A 25,885-nucleotide genomic window follows, 5' to 3' on the forward strand; every position below is an offset into this window, starting at 1 on the left:
TCGATACAGAAAAGAATTCAATCAAACGCGAGCCATAAATCATCCGCGTAATAGGCTTCGAAAAAACCATTCGGATATTTCCCAAGTGGAAGCCGTTTAGTAACACCTATCGTCGTTCTGGCCGAGCGCCCGATTAATATTTGACGAAAGAGAGCTGGCCCCGTAATAGGCAGGCCGATCCAGCGAATTAATGTCAAGTACGCGGGAGCAGCTCTCGCGCTGCTTATCGACAGCGCTCCGCTCGAGAATTAAAAGACGGGTCGGGTTTCGTTTGCGCGCGCCCGAGAGGGCTATAATTAACCTTTGGCGCACTCGCACACAGGCCCCGGCGAAACGCTGTCGCGCGCGCGCGCACGTGCAAGCTCGCCCCCGTCGCGTGACACTTTCCTTCGGATATTCATGAGGCTTGAATATGTAGCTTCGGCACATCGACGGCCGTCTGAATTATTTAGATATGTTTCATCGATCGCTCCCGTTCCTCCGCGCGCCAGAGCTACGCGTGGCTCGCCAGCCGAATCGGACTTGGTCGTCCGGAGTGCCGCGTCCTTCCGAACGGTCGCGCGCGAGGATCCCGCCGATCGGCGCGGAGCACGTGGCCGGCGAGTTCGATTTTCCGCGCTCGATTGATAAAAACGTCAGCCGAGCAATTAATGAAAATCCGCCGTCCAGGCGATTTATTATTAGAAGGTTTTTAAGAGGGAGAGAGAGAGAGAGAGAGAGGCTTCAATTACTTTGCCGACAAAGCAAGACGCTTTGGTATTCGGCTCTCCGTTCCTTTTCTCTCTCTCTCTCTCTGTCCTTTGGGTCTTTTGTTCTCGATTCGTACATTGTCGCGCGCGCTGTGGGAAAATTAGATGATCGAGCGCGTGCGGCTCGCGCATAAGGGAAGTGGCCTACGGGCCTCGTAGCGTACACTTTGTGCGCGCAGGATATACGGCTAATTTTTGGCCGCGCGGGGAGCGAGCCGCTCTTATGTAATTTCTGCTTCCCTTTTTGCGGCTCGCGCGGCCAAAGGCTCTCTCGATGCGTACTTCTGTACGCGTGACGTTTCGCTTGGAAGGTTTTCGGCGTCGGGCCTCGAACCGGCGCGCGAGGAGGTGCGCGAGGAGGTGCGCGGAAAAGCCGGGGGGCTTGCGCGGATTAATCAAGATTTGGCGTGCGCGTGCCTAATTACCCATTATCGCTAATTGTTGCGCCGGGCTCGTGGCCTTCCTGCCATTAACCAAACACACGTTCGCGCGCGGCCTCGTTTGAGGAATCGAATTAAAACTCGGCTTCGCGCGGCCGCTCGGTCTCTAATTAAAATATTTGAGCGCTCGCGCGCGCGCGCGCGATTCCTCATAAGACCGATCGACAACTGCGGGAGCGCGCGGCGCGCACAATTAGCGGAGCGCGCAGAAAAACGGCGCGGCCGATTATTTCGTAAATATGGATGAGAAACGCGACTCGCGGGCTTTTGATGTCGAACCGCGCGTGGAGGAGCGACACACCGCGAGCGCGTGGAAAGAGCGTAATTGATGGCGGCGGAGAACGCTGCTGAGAAATTTATTCGCGCGGCGAATAATTTGTTTCGCGCGTTGGGAACGGCGACGCGTCTCTCCTGCACATATATCCTCGGCTCGTTTCTCCGTGGCCGGCTCTGATTTTTTTGTTCCCTTCCTTTGCCGCGCGAGGCGCGAGCTTGCGCTGGGAGTCACTGGCCCGAATCATCGCTCTCGATTTGCGGCTACGAGTACTTACTCTCCGACGCGCCGTTCGTTCGGTTCGTTCGGTTCGATCGGCGTCCCAGCTGCGCGAGGAGCGAATGCTGAAAATCGGGTGGCAATGAATAATAAGACAGTTTGTTTTATTTTTAAATTAATATATAATTTTTAATCGTGTGGATCTTTCGGAAGGTTCGGAGACTAAAAGTGTACAATATACAATACAAGCGATAGGAATACCTTTGTTTTTCTTCCATCTTATAATCTTATAAGGGCGAAAAGTTCCGTCTTAAAACGAGGGCGAACGATCCGTGTTAAAAGAAGACGAACAACTCCGTTCGTAAACGGGAATAACATTGGTGGACAAGAGTGCGAGCGATCGGAGCCTCGTTCGTTTATTTCTTTTTTTCCTCTGTATATTATTGCTTGTTTTGTCTTTCCTCTTCGACTCGCTTGAAAGCCCGCCACGCGCTTGTTTATCTCATATACATGTACAGCATTCGATAACGTGGACCGCAATTCGCTAAACACAATAAAAATCCTCAGTCACTTGTTATCGTGATAAAATTTCTTAATTTTCTCTCTGAATTCTTCAACACGCGTCGCTAGCCGCAGTCTCGAGATTCGCGCCTCGGCCCGGACTCGGCTGCGAGCCCGAAAATTTGCCGAAAGGCGTTGCGATTTCGACACGGCGTTCGACAGGCTGCACCCACACTTTTATACTTACACATAAGTATATCGAAAACCATTGGGTTTTTCGCTTGACTAAGAATTTTTACACAGTCCAAGATCCAAACTAAGACTCTCACAGAAAATAAGGAAACCAGGCCTAATGACAAATGTTCTTCTGTTAACCCTGCAATGCCAATATGTTTGCACGTCTACACTCTTTTACTCGCTGATGCTCTGCTGCTATCATGCTTTCGTCAATTCAGATTCATCACAAAAATGGATTAAATTGTACTATAATTATGACATACTTCATACGCTTTCCCAATTTTTATTAATTTAATTATTACTTCATGCTACAAATATACAATGACTATAATTACTACACGTAAAGATACAAATCGAAAACTTTTTACACCGTTAAAAATTATTTCTTATTGCTACGAAAAAAATGAAGAATCGTATTTGTACGTAATTACTCTATATACTTTTGTTATAATTTAAAAGAAGATAACAATTTTTTAAATACAGTATCATATGCTATAGACAATTTTAACAGATAATAATGTATGTATACTATTTAATACATTTTTATGATTTGATTTCCGGACTAACCAATGGGAAAGAATTTTTTTTTTTTTCGATAATACGCGCCAAGTTGCTTGTTTTTTATTGCTCACGTGCCCCAAACAAAAAAAATCAAAAAGAGAAAAGAAAAAAGAAGGAGTTTTGTCGCTGAAAATTTACAATTAACGAGGAAGTAAGGAAAAAGAGCGAGTTAGGAGAGGAGAAACAGCAGAAAAAAAGTGGAGAAAAAAAAAAGAAATAATTAATCGGTGAACCCACTAATAGCATTGTAGGGTTAATAATAGCTTTTTATTCATTCTCACTGTCTCTCTCTTTCGCGACTCTCGTGCGCCAATGCTCTCTCTTCCCCTCCTGTTTTTGCTTGATAATTTATATAATTATGATACACGTGTATGATACAGGTGCAGCTATCGGACTAGCCTAGTTCACTACATGGTTTTTTTGTTGTTGCTCGCTTTCACTCACTCTCTCTCTCTCTCTCTCTCTCTCTTTCTCTCGGCATGCCACATTCTTATATGTATGCAAGCGGATGGTGCGTGCGCTATAAGGAGGTAAAACGAGAATCAGATCATCGACGACGCGACAAGATTAAAATTTACTTTACTCTCTTTCTCTCTCTCTCTCTCTCTCTCGCTCCTTGAATATTCTCTTACACTCACGCTCACACTTGCAAGCATACGCATCATTAAAATTATCTACATCAATGTCTACGCTTTATACAAGTTTTCGAGCCGCCTCGAGCACACTCGCACACTCGCGAACGCCTAACTACTACATACGTAAGATAATGATCGGATCACAAAAAGTCGTCGCCCGATATTTTTATTTGCTTTTCTTGCTTTACTCTCGTCTCGGCCGTCGCTCTCCTCGCCCATCCCTCTCTCGTTTACCGCGATACATTTCGACATCAATTGGGATTCATATGCATACTCGGCGTCGCGGAGTATACCGTAGAGAGCCTCGCCTATCGTTGGTCAATTTCTTACTTGCTTCTTTGTTCGCTGTTTTATCTATTTATAACCGGATATCGTGTTTAATATATCACTAGGGTTTTACGTATGTACAAAGGGGCTGCAAGATAGTTGTAAGAGAATGCGCTTAATATTGCAATTATCGTTTAATAGATGAAATTCTTATCGAGTCTAGGCGAAAACAAAGGAGAACAACCAACGTTTCCGTTTTTGCAATCGCCGTCGTTCGTCTAAGTCGGCTCATCGCGCGCGTCAATATGTGGCGCGCGCGTGTGTGTGTGTGGGTGGGGGGGGGGGGGGGGCGTGTCAAAGGGAGACATCGCGGAGGGCGCTTCCTATGTATATTATGTATATATCTGCCGGTCCGTGTCACTCGAAGCCTCCCGAAAGCACTCTCGCGCGCGCGTCTTTCGCGGTCCTCGAAGAGAGAAGGACGCGCGAGCAACGACGAGCGCGCGCGGACTCGGCGCGCTCCCCCGGGCGCGACGAAATGGCCGCCGGAGCCGGCCATTTCGAGAGAGCGGCGAGCGCCGTCGCGCCGTCGCGCGCGGTCACACCTGTGCAAATCCGCCGCACGTCAACAGCAATTGCACTCGTCCCCGGATCGACGGCTGCTACGAGGAGCTAGTCGAGTCGGGCGGTTGCCTCTGCTCGTCCAGCGAGCGTGGAGCGCTCAACTCGGAATGGCTGTGCCGGCGGCGCGGCTCCTGTCACGGGCTGCCGCCGCCGCCGCCTCGGTCCAGCTCGGGGCTGAGCCGCGGCCGCTTGTCCTGCAGCCCGTTCACCATGTTCTCGATGCTCTTGAGCTCGCCGGACGCGACTTGCGCACTGGCCGGCGTGGGCGAGCCCGTGGGCGGCCGCGGCGGCGGGGAGCGCGGGCTCATGGTCGTGCCGCGGCTGCCCGGGGTGACGGTCTCGAAGGCCGAGCCGTGGCTCGGCGCGGGCAGGCTGTACGGCGCGAACCGGTGGCCCTTGAGCGAGTGCAGCGGACTGGCCAGCGGGTGGGGGTAGTGGGCGGCGAAGAGCGCCGGGTGCTGCGAGGCCGCCAGCGCGAGCTGGGCGTTGAACAGCATGCCCGGCGTGACGCCGCCGTGCAGGCCCAGCGGGTTGGGCGGCAGCAGGTGGCCGGGGCCCGGGTAGAGGCCGGGCACCGGCGGGTACAGGTAGGGCAGGATGGGCGGGTGCAGCGGCGGGCCGACCGACACGTCGGGCCTCGGCCCGTCCGAGGAGCCGTGGTGGCTGGTCAGGCCGGTGCCGCCGCTCTCCGAGCCCGACGACTCGCTGCCGTCGCCGCGGTCGCTCAGGCCGCTCAGGCGCTCGTCGCGGTCCCGCGAGTGCGACCTCGCGGGGTGCGGCGTGTCGGGGCCCACGACGTCCAGCAGCTTGTCGTCGTCGTCGAGGTAGTCGTTGCCGGAGTTGGACGAGCGGCGCTTGTCGGGGGAGCCGGGCCCGCCCTGACTGCTGCTCAGCCTGGAGCCGCCGCCCGACACGGTCAGCAAGGCTTGCCTGCTGGAACAGAAAGCAGGCCGCGAGGCGCACGGTCAGCGCTGTCGTATCGCCGCGTGGGCGCGCGCGCGTTATCTTAATTGCAGCGCAGCCTCGGCGCGACCGCTCGCTCGCGAACGCGTGCTTTCGACCGGTGGACGCGCGCGCGCGCGAGGCGAGCCGAGGCCTCCGATAAGCGAAACAAAGCGATACAGCGCGCGAGGCGAGCGGAGAAGCCGCACGACGGAGCGAGCGCTTGCACTTGCAGCAATTGGCGTGGCCGCGCGCGCCGAAGAGGGCGCAGCAGGAAAATCCAATTTCGCGCCCGCGGGAAAGGGAATCCCTTCAAGCGGACGAGATTCGCACCTACCGACGCCCTTCCGTTTCGTCGATCGGCGCCGCGCGGACCACAGTTCGCTGATTCTCCGCGGCGAAGGGTTTCTCCCGCGCGTCAACCTGGCTGGCGCTGCGGGTCGCTGCGGTCTGGTTTTCGGCGATCGGTCGAGTCGGCGCCGTCGACGGCGCGACGATCACGGAGCGCGCGCAGCTCCGCGAGCACGACTAAGTCCCGTGTAAGTCGCGCGAGAGAACTCGGCGGCTCGGCGAGACGACGAGGCTTAGCGCTCCCTAATGCCGTGTAATGCGATCAAGCCTGCGCCCGCGGCTCCCTCTCGCACTCTCGACACGTAACACACGGCGTCGCCGAAGTAGAACGAAATCGTAGTCGTCGTCGAAGTAGACTCGCGTGACCCTTTGCCAGCGGCGCGGGCGGCGCGGGCGGCGCGGGCGGCGCGGGCGGCGAGCGCGAGTTTCCGCGGAAGCGACGACGACTCGATTAGCGCGCGCCCGGCCCCGAACGTCGGAATACGCCGGCCGATTTACAGCGCGCCGAGCAGAGGCTCGAATGGGGAAAATATGCAAAGCGGCCCCCGCGAAGCGTCGGTCTAATTAGAATAAGGGTTTCGCGCAGTCGCTCCCCGCCCCGGCCGCTTTTCTGGAACACGGCCAATCATTGGATTAGCATAGCCAGGCTGCGCCGCGCTCTACGTCTGGATGGCCTTGCGCTTCGACTTTATTTATTATTCAGCGCGCCTCGGTTCGCTCTTCGCTGTTCGCTCTTCGGTTTCGGCTGTCGCCGGGCTCGCGCGGCGAGAATCGAAGGCGCGCGCGCGCCCGGGGATTGGCCGTCAAAGGCCAGGCGTCTTCGGCGACGGCCGTGCGAGTGCGCCGGCTCGGGTCCACTCGCTCGGACGTCCGAGTCAAAGGGAGCCGCACCGCGATCCGCCGATGAATATTCAAATTTCGACAGCGTCTTATCTCGCGTTGTATCGCCAACCTTTTTTCTCTCGCTCTATATTTTTCTGGCAGAAAGCCCGCGCGAAACAAAGCTTAATTAGCCGTAGAAGAAGAAATGCAAACGACAGTGCGAATCATCGTCAGCGCGGCGAAGAGGAGGCGAGCCGACAACGAAAAGCGAGTCGGCGGTGCGCCAGCGGTGCGTGAAACGCACGAGAGAGGCTCTCCCCGAGCGCGCGCGCGCGCGCCATATTGGATTTCTGGCGCGAGCGAGATGCCTCTTTTTTTCACTCGAGGACGCGCAGCGTATGCTTTCGAACATCATCGGCATTCCTCCGGGCCGGCAGTTAGTATGTCATCGATTGCGCAAAAAACGAGGAGAAGCGCACTCGGCGTTCTTTCGCGGCGGCGCGTTCGTTGAACTGCGCCCATCCAAAACTAATTATCCGCGCGGCCTCAAAGTATTTATCGGCGCTGCGCGCGTGATCTATTCCATGCATACGTAAACGCGCCGGATATAACTCGATGAGCGGCCGAGGCCTCCGCCCCGATATTGAATACAAATGAAGGCCGCGCTCTTGGCCGTCTGGAGGGTGCAAATTAATCGGGCACAGGACGGCTGCGGAGAGGGGTGGGCTGTGGGCTGTGGGCTGTGGGCTGTGGGCTGTGGGCTGTGTGCAGCCGTCGCCTCTCTTCTCGATATACTCACTTTTTCTCGCGCTTGCCCGCGCCCGTGTCTCGGAATCCCTTCGCGAACGGATTGTTGTCGATCTTCAGCTGCGTTATCTGCGAACAAGCAAAGCAAAAACAATCCAATTGGTCGAGCTTCTCATCAGTTCGTCCTCGCACGCGTTTCGACACACACTTTCGTCACTCGGCTCTCAATCGCCGTTCGATAGCCTTCGCGTGTTCGTTTATACTTGCAAAAGTCATAAACAAATCGGCATCGCGCGCCGAGAGAAAAGCTATCGCCAGCGCGCGGCGACAAATGATAATCGCGCGACGCCGCCGCCGCCGCCGCCGCCGCACAAAGCCCCATTGAATCGCGCTTCAAGGTCGCGATAAAATATAGACATTTTTTCTCTCTCTCCTCTCGGCCGCGCGGCACGAAGCTGCTCGTCGGTTTCCCATTCAACTCGTCCGTCACCCGCTACGAGGAGAGTTCTCTCTCTCTCGCTCTCGAGGACAGTGCGCTGCCTTGTACGTTCTCATCGTTGTTATCTCGCGAGTGAAACGTTGAAAGATGCCGTGCGCGCCAAAGATGTGCCCCGATGATGATTTCTTATCGATCGACCGATGATTTTCGGAAGAGAACAAGTGCGAAGCCCCAGACCCGTGGAGGCGCGCGTGGTTGCTCGAGACGATCATGCGACGTCGAGAGAAAAGCGCGCAATACGAACCTTCTCGTTCTGGTAAGCAGTGACGGCGATGAATTCAGTCTCCTTGAAAACATAACTCCTGAACGTGGAGTAGGGAAGCTTGAGGATGTCGTTGGCTCGGACCAGGTGAAACCTCGGCTGGTACTTGTGCATGGAGTTTAGTATCGTCTGCAACAGAACACGGCAAAAGCACACTTTATTGGGACAGACTGCTCCGTGTAATCACTTATCAGCGTTCTGCGCTACAAAGCCGCGCTCATCGATCGTTAAAGGCAGCCAAGTGCCGGCCACTACGTGTTTCGTGCGCGCGTGCGTGCGTGCGTGGGTGTATGTGGGTGTATGTGGGTGTGCGTGGGTGTGCGTGGGTGTGCGTGGGTGTGCGTGGGTGGTATATCGATACAGGCCCAGGTGTAATGGGAGGTGCCACGCGACTGAAGTTTCCCCATTATGGAGATTGATCATTCCCGCGCCCTCCCCCTCCCTCCCTCTCGCCCCTGTCCCTCGACACAACTCTCTTTCGACGTCGTGCACGTTATAGCTCGCCTATTAGCTTATGTATATACTTGGCTGAGTCAAAGCTTTCACTCGGCCGGAGTATAATACCTCCGTCAATTAGCATTCGCTTAGTCGATCATTCATTCGCCGGGATATTTTTCAGCCGGTCGAAAATGCCAGAGTTCCCGTAAAAAGTGACAGCGTTTCGAGTTCGGAAGGATGAAAAAGACAAACGAAAAATAAAGGTAGCAGCTCGTTATTTATTGAACGGGCTCGTATAGCCGCGGAATTATATATACATAAGGTATGCGGCGAAAGAGCAGTAAATAAAATAATCCCAAAGCCGGTGGCGGCGTTGGCGGTATAATACAAAGGGCTCCGAATAATTAGCGCGAGAGATAGCTAATCTCTCTCGAGGCATTAGCCTATCGAATACCTTTTCCGAGCGCGAGCTTCTTCCTCGCGTCGTTTTTTCTCCCCTTTCGACTCTTCTATGAGTAGGCTTACGGTTTCCTTCCTTTTTTTTCTGCGCGTCGACGTGAAATTCTGTTGGGAGGTTGCTCTCGTGAATTCGTGAGAGAGTTATTCGGACGACTTGTCGAGTTGCCTGGGAGCGCGCTGCACGCCGTTATGAAGTCGAATTTGAAGGACGTACGCAGCACGCTGTAGGCAAACTCTTGGTGAAAGCTCGAAAAAAATGCACCGGCAGAGTCGACAGAGGGACGAGAAGAATGGCGAAAGCACAGCAGCAACGTCTCATTCGATTAGCCGAAAAAGAGAGCAAAAGCAAGAGGCAGAGAGAGAGAGAGAGAGAGAGAGAGAGAGAGAGAGAGAGAAATACACGTGGGTCCAGCAGTACAGAAGCCGTTGGTTCTGTCGAGCTAATGACTCTGTCCCGGTGATGTGGCCTCCAATCTCTTACTGTTATCTGTCGCTACCTGGCCACCTACCTGGAATCACGAGAGACGGAGAGAAGGCGCCGGCGTTCCTTTTTAACGAGCTTCTTCTTCTCCTTCTGGCCGTGCCCCGTCCAATTTGTTTCGCGCACAACAAGATTTTTCTTTGTCAAGCGACCAAGCACAAAAGGAACAAGGGGCACGACGGAGTCTCTCTCGCAAAAGCGGCTGCCGCTGCGCTTTGTCATGTAAACACCCGATAAAACGCGAATTACTTTCCACTTCAATTAGCCAAGGCGCCGCGGACTCGCTGTTCGTTCGTTGGCTGCGTGCGCCGGCTTTGATCGTCGCTTATCGAGTGCAGCTTATCGGCGAACAATCGGGCCGGCGCTCAAAGCCGCGAGTCCCTCTGCTGCGCGCTGGATTCGCGTTCGCTGCTCGCCGGCTTCGGATTGCTCGAGCGGCTTTCTCGATGGAAATCGCGCGGCCCGGCGCTTTCCGAGAAAACCGCTGAAAGGGTGGCGCCACCCGCCCGCCTGCCTGCAGCGCTATCGACCGCGCGCACCTCGCGCTCCGAGCTCCGCGATCGCTCTCTTTTCCCTTGCTTCCCTCCCGCGAGAAATTTTCACGGAAGTTCCCATGGAAGCTACTACTGCCGCTGCCGCTGCCGCTGCCGCTGCCGCTGCCGCTGCCGCTGCTCTTGCCTGTGCTCGGCAAATATTTGAATGCCACCCCGTTTCCTCTCTGTCTAAAGAGCAAATATGCCGTAGCACGTGTGTACGCCTGTGCGTGTGCCTTGACTTTTTTTCTTCTGCTCATTCTTCTCCTTTCAGTTTCCTCTGTCTCGAGCGACGGATATGGGAAGAATCGAGTGCTCGACGGTGGGCGTTTTCCTCCAATTGATTCGATCGGAAGCATGAATGACGGCGCGCTCAATGGAAAATTTATATGTCGCTGCAGATGTACTCGAGTACTTTTAGCGCGCGGAAAGAAAAAGAAAGATATCCCGCCACTTGAAAAGACATCCAACTGTGAGTAAAGAAGGCGAAGAAAAGTCCCGATACGGAAATAAGCCCTCAAAGTGGAGCAGCTTTCCCCCTCGGAAGTGCGAAATTGATACGCACGCAAATGTACATTGAAAGTATTGGAAAGACGGAGGAGAGAAAGGAGGAATCGCCTGCGCGCCATGCGCAAAGAAAAACTCGACAATAGGCGACTTGATTGACGAAAAAAAAAGGAGATGAATCAGTCGAGGTCCGATTCCTTCCGGGCGGCGCACTTTGAGTCTATCATTTACGGCTCGCAAAAAAAAAGATAAAATAAGCAGGCGCGGGAATCGACGCGACACGTCGAGAATTTTTACGCGCGGTCAAGCGACCCGCGCAAATCCGCGTTTCTTTTCTCGAAATTTTGATTCTGCCAAAAGGAAAACATCGAGACGAGTGATGGAAACGGCGAGGGCGATAAAGCATAATCGCGCCTCGATAGCGCGCGGCGTCGAGTTTCGGCGTTAGCGCATAAAATTTGTCGCCTCTGTATCGGCGCGCAACGGAAAAAAAAGTGGAGTTTAATAAGGTTATCGAGGTCCAGTTAGCACTCGCTATCGTCTGCACTATGCGGGCAATAACACGCGCGCCAGAAGCAGCTCTCCCGCGGCCAGCAGTACGCATCGTCGCCGCTACGCTCCAGTTGTTTCGGGGGCGCGTGCGTCGCTTATCGCGTCGCACTGTCGCCGAGAGGTGACGATCCGCTGCTTTGCGAATCGCGGCGCGCTCCGCGCGACGACGAGAGCCGCCGCGACTCTCTCGACCTATTTTCGATTTGGGCGCGCGGATTTTCGAGAATGGCGGCGAACGAGGAAAAGAGCCAATCGGTTATCTCGCTCGTCGACGCCAAGATAACGGCAGCCACGGTGGCAAAACGAGGACCGCGAAACAACAACAACAACGGCGATGAGGTTTCCCGGGAGCGTCGATCAAGCGAGAGGGGGTAAAAGGATCCAGCGCTTAATTACGGAAAAGCGGAGATGCGCGAACGCGGATAGCGAAGGGGCCTGGAAGGTTGCGTGGCGCGCTGCCCCATCGCACTGATGGCGTTCCGCGCTTCGTTGGACCGCAGCTCGTAAAAAGGAGCGAGCGCTCGCGTAATTGCGACTCGATCGAATCTCCGACGAGCTTTCGGGAGAGAAAGAAGAAAGAGGCCCGCAAGCGGGACGTCATCCCCGAATCGTCACGAAAAATCTCAAATAACAAAGTCATCGCAGCAGGCCGAGCGGGAGGACAAAAAAAAGAAGCGTCGGTAGGCTGTGTTTGATCGAGTACGACTACGACGACGACGACGACGACGACGGCTGTGTATCCATAGGTGTCTCCGATATCCGTGGTGGTCGCACGAGAAAAAGAGGGGACTCGGAGAAGAGTGGGCGCCGTTGATGCGCAAATAGAGCGAGCGACGACGCGCATCCATATGTAACGTTCGGGGACAGAGAGCGAAAGGTCCATTAGGCTTTAAGTTTGCACGGCGGCGGCGGCGGCGGCGAGCCTCTGAAGTTTCCGCGCGCTGCTCGGCTGCTGGCGCGTCTGAGAGCCGCGCGCATACGTGCGGATTCGCCGGGCGCGCGCCATCACGGCCGAATTGCCGAATGATCGCGCGAAACAATATCGACACAGCGGCCTTCTCGGAAATCGGCGATCACGTGCGCACAACGCGCACGTCTGTCGCTCGGGCGGACAGAGCGAGAGGCCAAAACACAAGCAGCTCGTTGAGCGATAATCGCGCGGCGCTCTCAAAGATTGACTCAACAAACCTACCGCGCTCGCACGAGAGAAAGAGCTCGTGCATTGAGACTTTCGGTCTCGCGCGGCCACTCGAGAGGGACAAGAGAGAGAGAGAGAGAGAGAGACAGAGAGTGAGCGAAAGACAGGTTTCAGCGGAAAAAAGCCCGACGCCGTAAGGCCAGCGCGCAGAGAGCTTTTATTGTGTTTCGGTAATTAGCGCAAGCCCCGGCGCTGTTCCACTCGTTCAAACAACATTTTGTAATAAACCGCGCTCAAAGGGCCGGCAGCGCTCTCAGCGCTCTCTCGCTCCTTATCCCTGAAAGCTTCCGGCCGCCCCGAGCTTGCGAGCACCGCCTTATTGTAATATCGAAGCTCGCTGTTCTTTTGGCCGCGCCGCATTGTTGCCGCCCGGCCGCCGGCTGCCGGTTCTCCTCGCCAGTGCACTCGCTCCGAATAAGAATTGTTCCAATTGAAGCTGATGCATATTAAAGACAATGAGAGAAAGCAGAAGGCCGTGGGAGGAGGGAGAGGCCGTACGAGCCAATCGACGAGGAGACAATAAGAGCGTTCGTCCGGTTATAAAGCTAAACGACGTATAGTCGTCACCCGGAGGTGGCTCTGATGGAAATTATCGTTGGGCCGCCTAACAGAGCTCAATTGGACGCCATCAGTGCCCGCAGGCCTGGGCCTGCCTCCCATTATGCAATTTTCGACGCGCCGCAGGCCGGAATCCGCCCGAGCCGCGCCGTTTTCTCGCCGATCGACGGCAATTAAGAGGCACGCCAGTTCGATCTGGCGGCCGGCGAAAACGCGCGCCGGAGGAGGCTTCGCGGAGCACGACGGCCGGACGACGGCGGAGCGTTAAGCAGGAAGCAGTCCCGCCGCCGCCGCCGCAGCAGCGACAGCCCATTAAAGCTCTATTGCCAGGTCGCTCGTCGATTTCCTTCGTCCTTTCCTCCTCGATAACCCTTCTTGGGGGAGCGCGTCTGGCCGAGCTTCTTGCTGCGACGCCGCGCCATTTTGCGAGTCTCAGGCGCGACCAGGGGATTAACATATCGGCCAATCAATTTGGCCCCAGCCCGCGCAACGTCCGTCCGTCCCGGCAATCATCGTGCACGCCAGCTTCGAAAAATGAAAAAAAAAAGTATCGGGCACAAAGCGATCTTTATCGTCTCTCTCGCTCTCTCGCCCTCTCGCTGGCAGAGGCGTGTGTAACGGAAGACGAGGAGAGCCAGCTGCGGGCGCCTCGGGTAATCACATGTTTGTTTAACCCGCCGCGAAACCCCTAATCAGCGCGCGAGATTTCGCTCCTCGTTGCGAGAGCCAGCTTGCGCCCGCGACGACCACCCTCCTCGTGCCTCGAGCGCGATCTTCAGCCGCCTCTTCTTCTGCTTCTTCTTCGCCTTCTTCTTCTTCTTCTCCTTCTTCTTCTTCGCTGGCCTTTTTGCCTCCTCTTATTTGGCCTCCCATTCACCTGCGCAGCTAGAGAACTCGTAACGGCGAAGGCCAAGTGCTGAATGAGCGGTTGCGGCCCGCGGATTTCTCGGCCGTGTTCGCTCAATGAACCTCGCTCGCCAGCTCCTCTTTCATTCACTCGCCAAACTGCGCGATCGTCCGTTCTCGCAGAAACGCCACGGCGTATCCATAAATCAGGCGGCGCGCGCCGGAATACTGCAACTAGTCGGCGGGGCAGACGCCAAATTAGCATTCTTTGCGCTCGGCCGGGCTGGCCACTTGCGCGAATTACACGCCACGGGGGAGGCTCAAAAAGGCATTAATGGCCGGCAGATTTAACGCGCTTTAGCGCTTTTCACAACCCTTTAAGCAATGCGTCGTCCACCCCAAGTTCCGCTTTCATCGAGGAACGCGAGGGTTGTCATCGAGGAGCGGAGCCAGCCGCCGACTCGCGTTCAACGAATTTGGCCAAACTTCCGGCGCGCGAGGACGGAGGACACGACGAGTCGGCCCGTGAGAGCGAAACCCGCTCCGAGCTAATTACGCAAGCCCCGCTCTCCGCGTTTATTCATGCACGCGTGTACCTTCATTCAGCCGTCCAATTTTCCTGCGCGCCGATAAATCGAAGCGCCGAGAGAGCGAGCCGGAGCAGCAAGAGTAAAACAACGACGCTGCACAAGAAGAGCGGAGAAGAAGGGCCCCGACGGGCTTCGCTTTTTTTTTCCGTGTCTCGCGGGGCCCGTCGTCGCCGCCGTAGCCGAGAGGCGGAGCACCGTGGCGCCATGTCGCGGGGGGTCTCGCGCTCGCGCGCTTGTACAGGTGCCTTTCTCTTCTTCTCTGCTGCTGCTGCTGCTGCTGCTGCCGCTGCCGCTGCCGCTGCTGCTGCCGCTGCCGCTTCTTCTTCTTCGAGATGTATATTCCTCTCGCGTCTTTTGTTAACCCTTTTTTCACGAAAACTTGTGCAATGAGCTTTCATTGTTTTTTCCCCGCGAGAATTTATGCAAGCGGGCACGCACGCGCGTGCGTGTGTATGCGTGTGTGTCTAACGTCGTCGCTGAAAAATAGGTTGAAAAATGCCCCGACTCCCTTTCGAAGATTAATCTTCCCCCTATGTAAATAGAGCTCGTTGCCGGTGAACGAACGAGAAGTAAAAAGACCGAGCGAGAGACCAATGCAAATTTCCTGACATCCTTCCTACACCGACACTCTGCTCTCAATTTGCAAGCTCCCGGTTTTTTTTTCTCTCCCAACACGCGCGCGAGCGCGGTTATTAACACGCCGCCCGTAAACACGTACGCCGAAGATTTGCGATTTAGATGAGGACAGGCTTATACGGACGATCGCCTTTGTTTCGCCTTTCTTCTTTTTTTTATTTTCAATCGCGGAAGCTATCGCGTGTGAAAAATTCAACTCGCGTTGCTTTATTAAAACGGGGCGTGAACGATCTATCCTTCTCTCTCTCTCTCTCTCTCTCACTCACTCCACGCACACACTGATTGGATCGGATATATATGTACGAGAGGGAAAAAAATTAATGTTTCCTGTGTGGTATAAGTTGTGCGAAAGCCCGAAAAAAAGGTATACGCTGTGGCGTGTACATACACCTACCGCAGAGAGAGAGAGAGAGAGGAGAAGAGGCAATTTTCCCGCAACACGCGAGGATCCTAAACACCTCGGGGCGGTGCGCTGCATTTTTAACGAGCTCGCGTGCTAATGCGCGATCAGAAGGGGAGCAGTGACCAAAAGATCCTCTCTCTCTCTCTCTCTCTCTTGCGTGGAATGTTAACGCTCACCGCACGGGAATTCCTCCTCACTTGGAATCATTATTACCCAGCATTTCTTCTCCAGCCGTGAAACTATCCGTTGCCTTTGGTTATTCGCCTTGTAAGCTCAAAAAATACGATGCCTCCGCGAGTACTTATATCAATCGCCTTTTCTATATGAGAGAGAGAGAGAGAGAGAGAGAGAGAGAGAGAGAGAGCGTAGCCGCGCATCACGTGTCGTCGCGAGTCTTTTGCGTGCCATCCATCGATTTAAGCGGCACAGCCTCCTCGCATAAATAAGATCTAGAGAGAGACGCGCGAAGGGAACACGGGAATCCTTTAGGCAGTTCTAGATAAAGAGATGCGGACACACGCACACGCGCGAGCCCCTTTCATCAACGCCGCGAGCCGCGCGCGCGATAAACTCCTCTCGAGCGAGAGGCACTTCTTCTATCTTTACTTTGGCTCCCGGCTTTTCCATGTGTGTGGCTGACCACTTGTCTTTTGTTTCCTCTTCGCTCGTCGGCTCCACGATGATCGCGCGAGAATGCATCATCGCCCGGAATTCTTTCGTGGACAGCCGATACCTACATTCCAATCATCCCTCCCTTTGCGTCCAATGGATTATTTCTCTCTTGTTCTTTTTAATTCAAGGGCGCTTTTGAATAAAAAAAAAAAAGAGTCCTGCTTTTTTCGTAACACCGCATCCCGCTTGAATCCCAAGCGAAGCGTCAAACGACATTTTCCCAATATCACCGTCGCGCGCGGCAACCGCGGAAGAAAACCCCATACGAGAGAAAAAGGGGTTGAAGGCAGGCGGCAGCGCCGAGTGAGAGAGCCGAGGTAGTAGAAGGGAGAAACGAAAAAAAAAACAAGATTTCGCGATGGGTGGCACACACACACTCTCTCTCTCTGCCGTGCTCATGCGCACGAGGCTCTCCCGTCGTGGGAAAGAAAAGGCCGCTCGTGACGCGCCTCGCGTACGTATGTATCCCAGCGTATCTACACAGATATATATATACGTCAAATCTTTCGGTCGCCGCGTGGGATCTAGCGGCTGATCGTCCGCCGAATTCGTAATGGCCGGCCACTCCTAATGGATGGTTACTCACTCCAGTTATCCTCCCGTTTTCTAGCGGGATTCGCTGCTCGATGACGTCGCCGGGATCGCGCGATTTTCGATCAAGGCACTTGCCGCGTCTCGCGTGCGCAGTTGAACGACGCGCGCAGAATCCAAGGAATGCTCGAGCCCGCGTGCAGGTATATACGTGCGCGTGCAATATGGAAACAAGCATATAGGTCAGAAGCCACAAAAAAATGAAGGAGGCAGGAGAGAACGAAAGAGAGTCGTCTCGCTGGCGCCTGGCTATACAACCCATAATTACGAGCGATCATTCGCCAAACAAGCCTCAGAGAGAGAGAGAGAGAGAAAGGTAAACTTTGGCAAGCGAGCAAAAGAATAAAATTGATCCATAACGTGGTCGACCCGTGACCCCATAGGTAGACAATGAATTATTTATTCATAGAGAGAATACTCATCGACTCGTTGGGAAAAAAAGACGATGAAAATTGGCTGCGCGTATCCAGTTGCGATAATTGCCACGGTAGTCAGGCGCTTCTTCTCTCCCTCTCTCTCTCTCTCTCTCTCGAGCGACGTTTCGCGAGATTCCAAAGGCGAATCAGCGTATAAGGAGGAAATGAAATTGCGCCATCGGAGCGTCGGAGAAAGGCGCCGCAAATAAGCATCGGCCAAGTCACGGGCGGATCACGTCGATCGAAAGCAGTGCAGCGAGATCGAGGCCCGCGGGGCAATCGCGCAAATGGGAGAATGATGCTCTCTCGCGAGGGAGGCTGAATCGCAAACGCCGCGCGGGGGCCCTAATTAGAATCGTCCGGAAGTGCATTTCGCTCGCACACGAGCCTGCGCGGCCAGTGAGGAAAGTACTCGCCTGGCGCCAGTCGAAATTGCAAATGGGCGTTACGATTTACCCGTAAAATTAACGACTCTCCTCTCTCTCTCTCTCTCTCTCTCATTTGTGAGTTATGTGTGCGCTCGTCTGCTTCGCGGGGAGATGTGTAACGACAAGCGTTTTACGATTTTGGAAGGCGATCGTTAATTATTATTCGGAGGGCCGTGGGGTGGGGAGAGAAAGACAATGGGCTTTCGGAGAATCGTCATCGACTGCGCGTACAACGCGGCAAATCGCTCGCATCCTGTCGACGCCCGCCTCCTTCTTCCGCCGAGTGACCGACGAGACTAACGAGGCCTGTGCGGTCGGCCGAGTTTTCGGGCCGAAAGTCGGTGGACTAGCGCCCGAAGATGTGTATATTGCCTTTTTCGGCAGGCCCGCCACCATTCGCGCCACTTGCTGCTCGGCTGTTTTATTTCGAGAGCGACGCTGTGGCTTTAGGACCGTTTGCCGAGGGCATTTCTCCAGGCAGCTACGGTTTGCCCAGCTTGTCAACGTCTGTAGTCGTTTGTTATTGTTTGCGGTTCGCTTGCTCGTCCAAGTGATTGTATAATTGGACGGGTCCTCCAGTCGACTCGGCAATTCGGTAGTGTCTCGCGTGGATCGCTTGTTGGCTGCTCCGCTTCTCGCTTTAAAAAGCTTGCCTTGGAAATATCTCGATTCGATGAGCTACACGCTCAACTTGATCGGAGCACGCGGAGTAGACGGAATCGCAGCCAGTACAACAATGCTCGCATGGCGTGCCGTCGTAAAAGTGTAACGAAACCACATGAAGCACAAGGTGAAAATAGCCCAATTCGCTACCGAGAAACCGCGCCTCGAAAGCCGTTTTTTTCCTTTTCTGCGAGCGTGAAGATGAGCCACCTGTGATGCACACACAGACTCACGGACACAGAGAGAACGAGGTGATTCGGTGCTAACGAGGCCCGAATCTCGCTGTATGTCGTAAGGCACTCCGAGCGGAGAGGAAGGAAGAGGGAAGAGGGAAGAGGAACAAAAAACGAGAAAGAAACGAAGAGAGGAGAGGAGAAATTACACGGTTCCCGTAAATGTTGTTGCTTGCTGCGGTAGGCAGCTGTCATTTATGCCTTTCTCGTGTAGGGAAATTAGAAACGAGGAGGGCAATTTCGAAAGCCCATGATTTCGGTGGAAAATCAGCGCGGGAAAAAAGAAGGCATAAAAGCCGGCGTAATGGGCGATGACGACGACAGTGCGCTGCCAGTGGTAGGTAGTCGGCGGAGGAAGGCGAAACGTGTGGTTAAGTGACTTATGCCTACAGTCCGTGGGTGGCGAACCGGGGGCCAAGCAGGCCGCGCGCGCTTCAACTTTAACGACTGCGCGTGCATACGCGGCCGCGCCGGAGAAAATGGTTGCGCCTGCCGGCGGCTCGATGCTCTTTTCACCGGGGAAAAATCGGGAATCCCCGCGGCGCTCGCTCGCGCGTTTCTCGGTCGCTCCGCGCGCACTCGACTCCACGAGCGCGAGTGCCTCCTCCTCCTTCTCGCTCGCCGGCCGAGAGCAAAAAATGCCGCGTCAACTCGTACTTGTTTTGTCGCGCTCGTCGCACGTGCAAAATTCTCGTCGACACGTATACGTAGCCCTTGAAAGCAACGCGGCAAGGAAACGCCCCGCAGAAAACGAGGCAGAGAGGGGAGGGAGCGGCCAAGCAAGCCAAATATCTGCCATTTTTCCGAGCAAAGTGAGCCATCTCCGCGTAATGCTCCTTTTTTTTCTTCCTCGGTCGTTGTCGTCGTTGTCGTCGTCGTCGTAGTCGTCGTCGCCGCCGCCGCCGCCGCCGCCGCGTCCGAACAATTACGCGGAGTCGGACGAGTGAGAGAAAGGCAAAAGCCGAAAAATCGAAGGACGCAAAAGGAACGTGTCGCGATTCCGAGATGTCGCGACGGCTTAGTCTTCGCCTCGTCGCGTCGTATTTTTCTATCCTCTCTCTCTCTCGCTTCTCCTCTTCCTTCTCCGTTCGCTTCTTCCTTTTGCGTTGCTCTTGTCTTTGACAATGGAGTTGTCAGCGCTTTCGAATTTACGCGATGAACTCAGGGAAAAATCGACAAAAACTCGCTGCCCGTCGTCGAGGAAACAAGACGAGCGCGACTTCTCTCGTCGCGCTAGGCTCCCTCCGCGTCCTCTATAAGGACAGTAGGCGCGCCGGAAGGTGCGATGCATGGCCGAAATGTGTTTATTCGCGTTAACACGCTGCTGCTACTGCCGCTGCCGAATCGTTGTATATAGCACACGGCTGTGTGCGAGTGTATGCAAAGAGAGCGAAAGGCGGGGGACGGGGAGGGGGGAGGCTAGAGAACGAAATGAACAGGGAGGTAGTGCACACGCGCTAATTAATATTTACCCTCCGACAACATCGCACCCGCCAACTGCACGCTCCACACTCGCGAGGGCAGCGCGCCCGTAATGAACGCCCGGCCGAATGCTTTAATTATTTCCTATAACGCTGCGAGCATGTTTCGCTGCTGCTCCATCGTCGCGCTGTCCTCCTTGTTTTTGCGAACTTTGTTTTGCCCGTTAAGTCGTCCGAACTGCTTCCTCTTTTCGCTCGTTTTTCAAGCTTTTGCTCGTAAACAACGACGACGTTGAAATTCGTAAAGCTGGCGCGATGACCGACGTTTGAGAATGCAAGTCGCGAACGGCAAGTCTTTTTTCTTTCGATAGGTTATGTGCCCAGCGCGCACTGAATTCAGCCACTACTACAATGACTTCTGAAAAATTCTACGTCTTGCTTCGTTAGATTTAGCTTCCCGAACTACCCTTAGAATATGATACCTGGTGCAACTGTGATCCCTTCAACGCTTAATCCAAAAGAAGCTGAAAATTAATCGCCAATAACGAGAACCGAAAGAATGCAACGGCAAAAATATTTTTTTTAAATTATGAAAGTAAAATAAGCAAAAGCTGACAAATCCTAGCTGGCGCGTTGCGGCGGCGACGAGGCAAGCGGCAACCTATGCTGGCTGATCTCTCGGTCTGACTCTCTCCCCCTACCTCACTGGCTTTGAGGAAGCCTTTGGTTGTGCTGTGTGTAGTAACGCAGGTGGGGATGACACGAACCGCCTCTAGGAACGCCCTTCCAACGCTCTCACACAGACACGGGCACGCGCGCGCGCACGCACGCACGCACGCACGCACATGCACGCACGCACACACTGGCTCGCTCGCTCCCCTTCGTGCTCTCTCCTCTGTCGTCGTTCGTCGTCGTCGTCGTCGTTGTCGTCGTCGTCGCCGTCGCCGCGCTAACGAAATAAAACCAACTGTGCGCGCAGAGCAAAGATGGAAGTGACGCTCGCCGGCGCTGGTTAATTCACGCGCGGTTGATTGAAAACGAGTATGACAAAAGGTAAAAAAAAGCAACAGCAGCGACAACGGCAGTCCTCAGCAGACTCGCGAGCGTCTTGATCACCGTCGACTGCGAGGCTTCAAAAAGAAGCAACTTCAAAGAACTTTAAGTGAAAGTTTCGCGCAAGAGGGCACGTACAAACACGCGCGAGACAACCGCGTGCGAAGGCATATTAATGAATATTAACGAGTTAGCGTGCAAGTGTTTGTTATCTCTCTCTCTCTCTCTCTCTCTCTCTTTTTTTTTATTTCTGGAAGCTTCTTCCTTCGCTTGGCATTTTTCGTGTATTTGGCTCTTCCGACATGTGATAAAAAATAAATACATATGTATTTGCCGCGTTTGGAGATGCTAGGGCTTTCAGAGCGATTGAAACGTTGTGTCCGAATTGAAGTTGATCTCTCCCCCTGGCGAAAGCTGTGCGGATAGACTGATCGCTCGACCCCGAGGAAAAAAATAGAGGGGAAAAGAGAAAGATCGCTTTACTCTCTCTCTCTTTGGTAGTTCGATTCTATTAAGCCGTGTGTGTGTGTGTGTGTGTGTGTGTGTGTGTGTGTGTGTGTGTGTGTGTATGCGCGCGCGCGTGCGTATGTGTGTGTGTGTACAACGCCCACCCTTCGTCTGCTTTCGATGCGCGTGTGTGAGCTTTACCCTAATGCCCGTTACGCCCCATGCTTTCGCGTCTTTATATCTTCTGCGGCAATGATGGATTTTCCTTTTGTTTTGACCGTCGTTCATACAGATTTTCATTACTCCAAACGTAACAACAAACAAACATTTTCCGTTCGTCTGGTTGTCCACGAAATAACACCTTGTTTACGCGAGGAGCGCGCGCGTCGAAAAAGCTCGCGCCGAAGAAGACGCAATTCCCTCGATATCCATTTCGGACTCTCGCTTGCGCGCATCGAGAATCGGGAAGGAGTCAAAGGGGCGAGCGAACGATATCCTCGGTGGAATACAAAAAAGCATCCCTTACTCCCTCCTCTCTCATCTCATCTGGAAGATAAAGATCGTATATATAGCGGAAGCGCGGCGTAACCGAGAATCGCGCCGAGGGAGCTAAATAAAAATGAAATGGTGGGCGAGAAAAAGCCGTGCGTACGAAAAGTCGTATATACTTGTTCTTTGCTTTTTGTTTGCTTTGCCGAGCCACTTTTTCGCGTGTTTATTTTTTCCTTCGCTCGTGACGTCGCGTCGCGACTGCGAGTGTCTTGGTTTTTACGAATTGATCGACGAAGGATTGTCGCAGAAACGCAACCTCGAAAAGTCCGAGGAGGCCTTCGACTAGAAAAACTGCCGGCCATACGTTCAGCCAGCGAGGAGCGCGTGCGCCTCCAGTCGACCAACATTGCCAGCGGCGCACTTACAAGCCTTACGACGAAATCGCGTGAGCCGGGCCGTGTACGTGTAGCCCCCTCCCCCCTCCTCGGTTCGCTGCTCGTTGGTGGCCATTTTGCGCACTCGCCCGCGCTCTGTAACACAGCCATCCGCGCGAATCCGCGTTGGTCGAGCTGTTGCGCGCGAGTCGCAGGCGCTCTGCTCGGCCGAATATTCGACCGCTCGCTCGACTCCGTCATTAGGCGCGAGACGACGACGCCTAATGGGCGCATACATTGGACTCGCGTACACGAGCGCCGACCGCGCAGCGCTGCGTATGTACGCAAGATAGTTGTCCTCGTCGAAGATCGTGCCGTTCTTTTACGTTATTTTTCTTTCGGCGAAGCAAAGTGAGCGCGTGAGAAACGCCGGATCGGAGACTCACGCGCGAGTGGAATCTTAATGGGGGGCATTGTGGAACGAGCGCAAAGTATATTTGCGGACGATTCATCGGCCATGCGTGAGAATCGCTGTACTCGTTTGACTTTCGTCCGACACCTCGCTACCGCACGGCACTCCGAGCGCGAGCGACGCGCGAACAGCCAAGTCCAAGCCGCGACAGCGTCGGACGTTCATCGGACGCGCGGCAATGTAAAGCCTTGGAAAAGCCCACTAGCCGACGCTCGCCAGTGAAACTAGCCTACTAGCACGCGACCGCTGCCGGCAAACGATGGCGCTGAGCGATAGGCTTCTGCTTTTTGCCTCGCCTCGCCCAAATGAGGTTGGCGCCGCGGCTTTTCGTCACCTCTCTCTCTCTCTCTCCGTAGAGACGAGAGCGTGTACAAGTAGCGGCCTCTCGATCCCGATTTTTTCTTTCTCCTCTTGCTCTATAACGCCTCGAGTGGTCGCGCGCTATCTGATCAGCCGGCGCGCGGAGCTTCTTGACTCGGAAGCTGCGCCGTGCGCGGGCGAGGCCGCGAGACTGGCGCTGGCTCCCGGAAAAGTCGCTCGCGCGCGATAGACAGCGCGGCTTCGCCGGCGGCGCCAGGGAGGAAGGAAGACAGCGAGCAGGAGGCGAAGGCAAGCGAGGCTCGCCCGCGGGCATTCCCCGAGCTTAATCGAATCGCCTCTCCACCGAGACTCGCTGCTTCCCAGCGAGAGCGCAGCGAACTCGAGGCTTTGCGGATTATTAGCTCGGCGAGACAGGGATACGCGCGCCGCAACTGTTGCTCTCACCGCGAATCTATTTTTTTTTTCGCAACTGCGATGCACCGCTTCAAAAGAGTAAGAACGAACGCTTTTTTTTGGCAAGCGTGTGTGTGTGTGCGTGTGCAGTTCTCTCTCTCTCTCTCTCTCTCTCTCTCTCGGCGTCTTAGCCGGCTTTAAAGAAAGCCTGCGTGCGCTTATTGTGAGAGCGGCCTTTTGAAAGGAGCCGGTCTTTGCTGCCGCCGCTGCTGCTGCTGCTGCTGCTGGACCGGTAAAGAGGGGCCTGCATACTGCGCGCTTATTTTTTTTTCTCTCTGTCTCTCTCTTACCCTTTTTTTACCCCCTCCATGCCGAGAGAACTCCGTGTGTCGCCAGGTGAAAACCGCCGGCTTATGCGTGCGTGCATCGACGGGTACGTTACGCGAGGATATGCGCTTAATTTACAGAGCGGAGGCTCGGCTCTCGTTGAGCTCTGTTTTTTTTTTCCATCTCGCGACGACCGTTTCCTACGATATTTTCATCGCGAGGCGCGAGCTGCGAAATCACCGTCGCGATATTCGCGAGCGAATCGAAGCGCAGCGCTCGATTGAAAAGGTCGCGTACTGCGCGCACAGAAGCTCGCCCGCAGAAGCGAAAAGAAAAGAGAGTGCGCGCGCGCCTGGAGAGAGAGAGAGAGAGAGAGAGAGAGAGAGAGAGAGCGCGCGACAAAGGCTTATAATGCGAGAGAGCGGGCCATTGACTAGATTTCTCCGTGTGCGCATGTGTCTAAGGCTCTCTCATCGAAAGGTGCCGCGCACTTTGCTCAACGGTTTACATGCACGCGCGCGTGTACGTGTGTGTGTGTGTGTGTGTGTGTGTGTGTGTGTGTGTGTGTGTGTGTTTGCGCGTGTAGCTTATAACATAGCTTACGATTAATAATAATAAATAAAGATAATTGGTTGGAATTTGGCGTTATACGTACAGTACTTACAAAGCCGTGCTTGTCGCTGATGTTGTTGGTAAGCTTGAGCTTGTGGAAACTCACGACTTTTTGCATCCACTGCTCACCGCTGCTCGGCGAGTCCGGGTGTATGTACATTCGCTTTGGCATCTCCGGGTCCGCCTTGCCGGCGACCATCCACCTGCTGCTCGACAAAGTCACCGAATTAGCGCTGCGTTCCTCTTCGCCTTGGCCTCGACTAGCTGTGTAGTCGGGCTCTGTCGCGCACCGAGATTGATTCAATTGAAGGCCTTCCCCCTGGCGCGTAATAGTCGCGAACACTGCCCGCCTCCCGGAGCCCGAAGTGTCATCTCACCCGAGCAAACATGAGCGCACCGACGGACTGGATGCGCGCCTCTCTCTCTCTCTCTCTCTCTCTCTCTCTCTCTCTCTCTCTGTACACTCTGGCTCTGGGATTACATGTTTGTCGTCGTCTCCCCAGTGCGCGCCTGTGACCGAGACACAGAGAGGGAGAGATGGCATTGCAAAGCTTCCGACCCCTCGCGTATTAGCAGATAAAGACTTGGATATTGCTCTATGCGATTCCACTCGAGCGTGAACGTTATCTCGGCCGCGAATGTTTCGCTTACCTATTGTGAAATTTGTATCTGTAGTCATCGGCCGCCACAATGTCCAGCAGCAGTATGTACTTGGCTTTGGCGTCTAACCCCGACACTCTGAACTTCATTTGCGGAAACATTTGCCTGCAATGCAAAACAAATTAAGGTCAATGAACATTCGTAGCGTAGCCGTTGAGGAGTGCAGCAACGTCTGAGGGACCTTTTCAAGGGATTCGAACGAAAATGCGTTATTGTTCTTCGTTCGTTTCAAAGACTAATTAACGACAGTTTCAATGGGTTTCCTTGCGACTCGAGTCAAACGAAAACTGCCGTTCGTTAATTTGCGTCGCTCAAGACGCACCATTTCGCCAAGCTAAAATTTAAGCTTTCGCTTTTAGAAGCCAATTGACATTATCAACCCAACCTCCTTCGAAAACGTGACTCGGCTGAGGTCGCCCAAGATGGCGCCAAAGTCGCAATGAAGACACGCCACCGCGAAAGCCATGCGGGAAAAAACCGAGTCGAGCAAACCCCATCAATCTTCCTCCTTTTCCCGGCAGCGGACTCCCGGACTGGAAGGGAAAAACGAGCGCGATGAACTCTCACACATATACCGGGCGAACGCGAACGAGTGCAGGTTAGATATTACTCTCCTCGAAAGCAAGAAAAAAAAGACAAGACCAAAAATCAATATACCAGGAGTTACCGCTGTCGTTGGGTGCACTCTCGTTTTCCCAAGACGAGAGAGGCCACGAGTCGATAAAAATTCTGCGGCATGAGCTGGCACAAGTTGGCGAAATGGCAAAATTACTCTATCTCTCTCTCTCTCTCTCTCTCTCTCTCTCTCTCTCGCCATTAGATGGGACTTTCGCGCGCGAAGCAATCGCACACATCGCGCGCACCAGCCGAGAATACCGCGCGGCAAATCGTCGGCTTGCCAAATGCCGAGCACGCTTGCTATTTTTCTGCCAGCCAGCGGATTTATTCCCGTTGGTAAGCGCGTCGATTGTTGCGTCAT

The 25,885-nt window shown here is 54.4% G+C and overlaps 1 protein-coding gene across 1 annotated transcript; it reads right to left on the reverse strand.

The window, feature by feature from the left end:
• Nucleotides 1-1,885: 1,885 nt before the first annotated feature.
• On the reverse strand, nt 1,886-25,885 carry LOC131674618 (optomotor-blind protein). The gene is made up of 6 exons (XM_058953388.1): nt 25,770-25,885; nt 24,898-25,011; nt 24,299-24,452; nt 8,113-8,259; nt 7,422-7,498; nt 1,886-5,440 (listed from the first exon to the last, which is right to left on the reverse strand). Exons 1-6 carry the CDS (start codon nt 25,883-25,885, stop codon nt 4,642-4,644), a joined length of 1,407 nt encoding a protein of 468 aa, XP_058809371.1. The 3' UTR covers nt 1,886-4,641.

This window comes from Phymastichus coffea, unplaced genomic scaffold (assembly GCF_024137745.1).
Source record: "Phymastichus coffea isolate CEN01 unplaced genomic scaffold, Cenicafe_Pcof_1.1 PCOF00267, whole genome shotgun sequence".
NCBI classification, from domain to species: Eukaryota; Metazoa; Arthropoda; class Insecta; order Hymenoptera; family Eulophidae; genus Phymastichus; species Phymastichus coffea.

Excerpts from the sequence above, each read along its gene's own strand:
- LOC131674618 (XM_058953388.1), bottom strand. The coding sequence starts at position 25,885 with ATGACGCAACAATCGACGCGCTTACCAACGGGAATAAATCCGCTGGCT. Across the intron at positions 24,453-24,897 it reads AGATACAAATTTCACAATAG|CAGGTGGATGGTCGCCGGCA; the intron begins GTAAGCGAAACA and ends TTTGTCGAGCAG. Across the intron at positions 5,441-7,421 it reads GCGGGCAAGCGCGAGAAAAA|CAGGCAAGCCTTGCTGACCG; the intron begins GTGAGTATATCG and ends TTTCTGTTCCAG.